This window comes from Leptonychotes weddellii, chromosome 13 (assembly GCF_054177405.1).
Source record: "Leptonychotes weddellii isolate Sample4059 chromosome 13, ASM5417740v2, whole genome shotgun sequence".
In the NCBI taxonomy this organism is placed as follows: domain Eukaryota; kingdom Metazoa; phylum Chordata; class Mammalia; order Carnivora; family Phocidae; genus Leptonychotes; species Leptonychotes weddellii.
Window position 1 is genome coordinate 37,477,609 of NC_138381.1, and position 7,842 is coordinate 37,485,450.

General features: G+C 38.8%; 1 protein-coding gene across 1 annotated transcript in view; it reads left to right on the forward strand.

The window, feature by feature from the left end:
* Positions 1-3,699: 3,699 nt before the first annotated feature.
* The window catches only part of DSC1 (desmocollin 1), a 26,961-nt gene continuing 22,818 nt past the window's right edge, over positions 3,700-7,842 (forward strand). The window contains exons 1-2 of the mRNA XM_081802539.1: positions 3,700-4,307; positions 7,356-7,440. Of these exons, the coding sequence (XP_081658665.1) occupies positions 4,245-4,307; positions 7,356-7,440 (148 nt within the window). The 5' untranslated portion in view covers positions 3,700-4,244. The remainder of the gene's footprint in view (positions 4,308-7,355; positions 7,441-7,842) is intronic.

The window sequence follows — 7,842 nt, forward strand, 5'->3', positions numbered from 1 at the left end:
TTTTTTTTTTTTTTAAGATTTTATTTATTTGCGAGAGAGAGAATGAGAGACAGAGAGCATGAGAGGGAGGAGAGTCAGAGGGAGAAGCAGACTCCCTGCTGAGCAGGGAGCCTGACGTGGGACTCGATCCCGGGACTCCGGGATCATGACCTGAGCCGAAGGCAGTCGCTTAACCAACTGAGCCACCCAGGCGCCCCGGGAAGCAGTCATTTTTAAGGTAAAATTAATCCATACTCTATGCAAGTAACCTCAATAAAACATTGCTAATAATTATCAGTACTTATGAATTACTTTTAATTTTCAATAACCTTTTACCCAGATAAAGGATTATGAGTCCAGTGGAATTGAAGGGGCTTTCCACTGCGGTACATTGAACTCATGGGACCCAATGTGTCTTTTATAGCTAAGACTTTTTTTTCTTTGTTCATACACTTCTACTCTCCCACATTAAGATCACACACTCTCATTTACCCCTGTAGTTTCTGTTATCTTTGGTCATGTATATTTAACACAAAGTGCCTTGTTATGGATTCATCAATGTATATAGATTCCTAAAATAAATTGGGTCAACTGACAGAATAACTCTATCAGTATGTGGCTATTTTGAGGTTTTGAATTTATTCATAAATAACACTTTCAACAAGTTGGTTGTGCATAAACATTTCTTATGAAATTTGTCACTGTATTTCCATAAGACACATTCTTGGAAATTCACAAGAAGGCATATTTTCTCAACATGTCTTTTTTTTTTTTTTTTAAGATTTTTATTTATTTATTTGACAGAGAGAGACACAGCAAGAGAGGGAACACAAGCAGGGGGAGTGGGAGAGGGAGAAGCAGGCTCCCCGCTGGGCAGGGAGCCCGATGCGGGGCTCGATCCCAGGACCCTGGGATCATGACCCGAGCCGAAGGCAGACGCTTAATGACTGAGCCACCCAGGCGCCCCTTCTCAACATGTCTTAAACTAAAAACTAAAGAACTATAAAGGCCACGTGGGTCTTTAGATTTAAATCTTTCTCTGTATGACCATAAATCTGTGGTGGAAAACAGGTTATGTAATATTGACATATTTAAATATTTTTTTCCTTCTACAGGACTCTGTATTTAGAATGTAATCCTTGTCTATTCTTAATTTCTCTCTGAATTGCTAAGATATTTAATATTTGCTATAGTGTCTTCTTTTACCCTATATTTTGAACTAGAAAGAAAACTACATTTGTACTTTCCTCCAGAAACTTGTATCTTTTTAAAGTTTTAATAAGATGCCTGTCTTCCTTTTCTTTTTTGGTATATGGTGCTTATCTTCTACCAGAGGTAAGAGTCCTGTATATGGACCCTTAAATATGTGTTCAATGAATACATCTGTTTGTGTATCTTTAGATAGCTTTTACATAAGAGACCTTGGATTTACAATAACTTTGTGTTTGTTTTACTTAAGTGCCATCTCTTTAACTTTTTATTGCACACTTAGGCAATTATATAGTATAAAACATTAGCACTTGCTATGAGCCAGACACTGCTCAAAGTGTTTTCTACGTATTATCACATTTATCCTCATAATAATCTATAAATTAGCAGCTGTTATTATCCCCATTTTATAGATGAAGAGTCTGAGGTGCAGAAGGGTTAAGTAACTTGCCTAATGGCATATTGCTAGTAAGGAGTAAAGCCAGGAGTTGAAGCCCAGGTAATCTAGCTACAGAGTCTAAGCTCTCAATCTGAAGAATCTAAGCTTCTAACCACTGTACTACACCACCAATCATTCAGTTATGCTGGTAATTTAGACATAGATTAAAGCAAAATGCAACTAACATACACATAAAAATGAAAATAAAATAGAGCTTTTTCTGAATAATCTATAGTATTATAAACATATTTAGATACCTATATTTAAATATACACCTAGATAATCAGGCCGAAACATACACAAACAGAATTACACTTGGATCTGCACATATACATCAGGTAATTATTCCTATTTCTATATTTCCATTCTTTTCTTTTCTCCCAAAGTATCAAATATGAAGATATCCAATTAAAGTGACTTTATTTTCTGAGCAGTCAAATTCCAATGCAGGCACAGAATATGTTTATCAGTAGTATACCTTTGTATACCTTTGGCAATAAAATACTACAAGATATATTTAGTTCTTGTTCCCTGGTCTTTTATTTTCCAAATCTTCCCAGCCTCTACGTGCAAAGAAACAGTTATATTACTATTTTCATATTTATATGCAGGAAAGGAGTTGCTCCCACTGTCAAATAACCAAAAGAGAATCTTTCATCCTTCCTTTCTCAGCACCACGGGTATTGGGCTGTGCCTTTACTTTTCAGTTAAACACAAGGTAGAAATGTCAGTAGCAAGAGCAGGAAGAGTAATTTCATGTATAAAAATTCATCATGTAAATGGTTTAACAACCATTTTACTTGACTATAGAATGACTCTCACAAAAGAGGCCAGGTGCTCACAGTATTCCAGAGTGATGGGCTGCTATTAGGAGGTGTTAGGTTATAACTGCTTCTGAATACATTTTACTAGTTTCAACCTGGCTTATTCAGCAAGGCTGAATTCTTACAGGCCTGATCACTTTCTTTCTTTCTTTCTTTCTTTCTTTTTTTCAGTGATTTTATTTATTTATTTGTCAGAGAGAGAGAGAGAGAGAGAGCACAAGCAGGGAGAGCATCAGGCAGAGGCAGAGCTCCCCGCTGAGCAGGAAGCCCAAGGTGGGACTCGATCCCTGGACCCTGGGATCATGACCTGAGATGAAGGCAGATGCTCAACTGACTGAGCCACCCAGGCTTCCCACACCTGATCCCTTTCTGCTCCTTTTCAACATATGGGTCTCTATTTATCATTGAAATAGCATGAGTGTGAAAAAGTAGCATTTTAGTGGCAGTCAGGCCTGGTTCCGATGTTGACTTCTCCATCGTCTGTGGGTCATTTGGCAAAGGATGATCACCTACTTTCTCATGGTTTCATCATCTACAAGGAGCCCTTGCTGGGCTGTTTGGGAGGATTCACTGAAATGCCTGTCATGGTTCCTGATTTTTAGCAGTGGCTCAGGAAATATGAATTTTAGTTCCTTCTCTATAGGCCAAATGAAACAATTGCCATTTGAAAATATTTACCCTCCTTTCCTAACGTCCATCACTGCTGATGGGTGCCATAGATACTGAACTCACTGAGTCGTGACAGGAGAAATGATGCTTTAGTCCTCCTTGCAAGGGTCATTAGTGTTTAAAAAAACTAAACTGGATGGAATATGGTACTTTTAGGCTAGGATAGCCTGCATACGATGCAGCGGTAATTAGGATGAATGGAGTGATCTGAAAGAGAGTTGGTCTCAGATCCTAGTTGCTCTCAAATACTGATACTCAAGGAAAAAAAATATTGCCTCACAAGTAACAAAAAAGAATGCCATACAAAAATTACATCCCAGCTGTTTCTTTATTCTCTTTTATGAGGTCCGTATACACTGTGCTAAATTCTTTGTGACCACTAGAAGACCAAACCATAGTGGCCAGTCGATGACAGGGAGTAGGCAGAGTGAGGTCCCCGCTGTAACCGGAGCGCCAGGTCTCCCTGGGAGCCGCAGAGTCGTGGGTAGCAGACAACACCTAAACCTTTAGATGGGGAGATAACTTCCCATGGCTGTGACTGCACATGCATAAGGCCCCTGATTTGCCAAAACGACAACTGAGGTGGCATCATTTCCTTGTAGGGAGTGTGTGCATCATTTCTGTTTGTACCCAGGGGCAAGACAGGTTAATAAGGCCGAGAAGGAGGGGAGGACGTAGGAGTGGGTAATAACTGGAGAGCATCAACCTGGGGGGGAAAAGGAGGAGGGGCGAGGATGGAGGGTGTTCCCTCTTGCTTCTGCCTATGTGTCAAATGGCAGGAGAAATTTTGAAAGCTGTGAGGAGGAGCTAGTGACTGGGTTTTGGGGTGTTTCGTACCCCACCCTCCCCACTTGTAGGAAAACCTCTGCACATTCAGAGGTAATTGAATTGGAAGGAGGAGGACTGACCTGGAAATAGGAGGAAAGCAATTCTCCTGCTGTTCCTTCTCCTGTCTTTCATCGCTTGCCTCCTGACTCTCCTCCAAACCCAGCTCAGCTGCGTCAAGGTGGCCGCAGCAGACCCCGTGCATGTGCCAGCCATTGGGGAATCTGCTAAAGCCACCCTGTGCATCCCAAGCTGCCCTATTATCCAGCCACCATCCCTGACCATTGGGACCACTTCTGATGGCTGTGGCCTCTGCTGCCCCAGGGAGCATCTTCTGTAAGCAGCTCCTTTTCTGTCTCTCGGTGAGTAACAACCAAAGGATTAGGGAACTCAAGCATGTCACCACGTGCTTCCTCCTTCCAGTTTGGGCTTGAAAGGCAGTAAGGGTGGCAGTGGAAGGCAGAGAAGATAGACTGGGAAAACAAAAACAGAGCTGAGGAAAAGTCAAGGAAGGGTTGAGAGATCTGTGACCTGAGATGACAGGTGTTTTGTTTATTCTTCACGCGCCCACTGCCAGGACGTTAACATTTTTCAAGGGAATCCCCTGTTCAGTCTTGCTCTGGTGTTTTCCTAAGGAGTAGTGGAATGACTTCATTCCTCAGGCATTTGGCCCAAAGGTTCTGAGGTTTGCTTTTGCTAGGAGTCATTAAATAAGCTGTCGATATTTTACAGTTTAGTTCCACTGAGCTGCAAGAAGAGGAAAAGGAGCCTGGGTGAAGTTGCAAATTATCCAGGACTTTCATTTTACCCACCAGGAGCTAAGAGATGAGCAGAACTCCTAGTTTGAGCAAGGGGTTTAACTTGAGAAAAACAATAAAGAAAAATGTGACTGTCATTGAAAAAATTCCATTAAGTTGGCTTCCACTTAGGTTTTTCAGAGTTTTGTACGTCTGTACTCAGGTGCTATTTTTCTTTGGTGGGGATGAGGGAAAGGGGACTTGTCCAATATCTCCATCTGGCATTTTCTGAGCTGGGAATTTCCTTTTTTTTTTTCTCTCCATTTTGGCAAAATCCTTTAGCTTCAAGTTATATTTTCAGAATTTAAAGATTTAACTGTATGGGGGTAAACAATTTCTCCATATAAATATATGATGCAGGGTTGATGGTCAAATTCTCATTCTGTAACTTCCTGGGGTAGGGAGGACAACAACAACTTCAGAGACCACCTTAAATTAATATTAGGTAAAATGCAGTGAAAGATTTCTGAGGGATTTGTCCAGATTTCTTTTGCTTCTGGTCTCTGCTGTGTCCAGTATCCTTTGGTTCATCCCTTGCCCATCCATCCTTAACCCCCATAATTGCTAAAAGGTTGTCTGACCCCAGCTCCCTCTAAGTCATTAAGCTGCGAATTTAACTTGAAGACTGGAACAGGACTTCTGCAGACCTCCATTGGCTCTGCCTACAGAGGCAGAAGCGAAGAAGTGGGGGTCCTAGGGCGGGAAGGAAACAAGATTGGTGTGGGAGTGGGAATGTGGCCACATCCTAGGAGAATCATGTGTGTGTATGTATAGGTTAGATATATTATATACACACACATATACATACATACAGATGTGCGCATACATATATATATATTTTGTCAATTAAAAAATATTCTTTCCACAACATATATTTAGATCATTACTAATAGGATTCTTTATGTTCAGAAAGTTCTTGGGATATAATTTAGTTTATTCCTTGGCATTAAGAATGAGTATATTAAAAAAGTCAAATAAGAGCGTCTTATGTTTTAAAAAGTGGTTATTTAAACTGAATACAATTCCAACAAATTCATTCTGCAACTATTTGTTAAACACCTACTATGTGCTGAGCACAGAGTTTCTGACAGAGAACAAGAGAGGTGTGGTTTTTCCCCTTCAGTAGCTTACAAGCTAATGGAACTGAGGCCTGGAAACAGAAAGAACAGTGCATGACTATATGATTAGCCTTATGCTACATTCCGGGAAGGGAAATGTGGGGGTGTTGTGAAAACATGTAACAGGGAGGCTAAAAAAAAAAAAATAAATATAATTAATTAATTAAAGTGAGTACAAATTGACTTTTTAAATTCCAGTTTTTGGTATTATCTGCATAACAGAGTTTTTGTAAAATTACAAACTATTTAAATAGGCTGATAAAATACGGCAAATGGAATTGAATTGAGTTGGAAATGAACTACACACTCGGGGTATAGACGCTAATGCCCTCCTCTTTCTTTCTCCCAAAAAATATGTCCCATAACTCTAGAAATACATCCTCAGAAAAATTAATCATACAATTGACCTGTTTCTGGGAAATCTAGCTCTGCTCTATCTTATATTTAAATAATCAAAAAGCAGTCATTTTGATAAACAGAAGAGGAAGCAAATAAATACAAAATGCCAAGAAAAAGAAGCAAACTATGTTTTGAAACTGTCGATACTTTTAAGCTAATAACCTTTTTCCCCAGATAGTTTATCTTCTTTCCTTTAACTACCTAGCTTTCTAAAACAATAGCTGTGTCTTGAATTTAGTTACCGATCTTTACCCTGTTGAAGGCTACTCCCTATATTTTGAATTATACTTCTTTTTAGACCAGTTTTTTGATTCGAGATCATTAGACTTTCAAAATTTTTTGATTCGAGATCATTTAGACTTTCAAGTTTATGCCAAACCAGTCCCAGGAGTGATCTGAGTGAAGATTTGTGGGTGTTGTTCTTTACGAGGTTAAAAAAAAGTCCTCATGGTTTCTAGCCTTAATCAACTATAACCTCAAATTGTGTGGAGTTGTTGGAAATGATGATTTGTGTACAAATATGTGATCATTAAATTCCAAAGTTAAGTACTTTCTTCATGCTAAGAAATCAGAGTGACATTTATGGATGGCCTTAGAGAAGACAATCTTTATATAAAATCAATTGTTTGTAACCCATTTTTTTTTAAATGATACAATAGGATTTGGGTTCTAAGAACTACTGTTCATTTTAATTTTCATTAATACTAAATGACTGTGGTGCCCCTAAAGCCACTTCCTTTGCTTTTCCCTTTTAAAATGAATATGGGGGTGCCTGGGTGGTGCAATCTGTTGAGAATTGCACTCTTGGTTTCGGCCAGGGTCCTGATCTCAGGCTCATGGCATTGGGCATCAGGCTCAGAGTCTGCTTGAGACTGCCTCTCCCTCTCCTTCTGTCCTTCCGCACCCCCCACCTTCTCTCTCTCTAGAATAAAATAAATAAATCTTTAAAATAAAATGAATATGAAAAATATTGAAGGACCAGAAGATAAATTTGTTTCTGAAACTGACATTATTTTTATCAATAAGACAAAATTGTAATGTGAAAGCTTGTGATCAAATATAATTCCTGATTTTTTCTTCTTTTTTTTTTTTTGAGGTTTTAATATTATCTTGCGATGCTTGTCAGAAAATTTCTCTTCAAGTTCCTTCTCATCTTCAGGCCGAAACACTTGTAGGCAAAGGTGAGAAATGGCATTAAGAATTTCATAGTTTTAACTACTACATTTAGCTTCAGGCTGCTCTTGTAAAGTTTGGGATAAAGCCATGTAATAGCTACTTGGCATTAAAATTCAACATAAAATGAAAGATGGACTACTTGTTTTTTGGTAGTGGTTAGAAACAATTAAAGAAGTACCAAGTTAGTTGTATACTTTTCTTGCCAGAAAAATTAGCAAACATCAAAGGGCTAAATTAGCTTAGTTCAGACTAGTGAAGGCATGAAAACCAGAGGCATAGTTTAATCCATATCAACTAATCTGCTGCCAAAATTCCAAAGCCAATGCTCTTTAATTGATTAGATATAAAGCAGATGTGTTAAAATTTAAATTGTCCCTAAATAATATTTGTGCTTGAGGTTGACTATA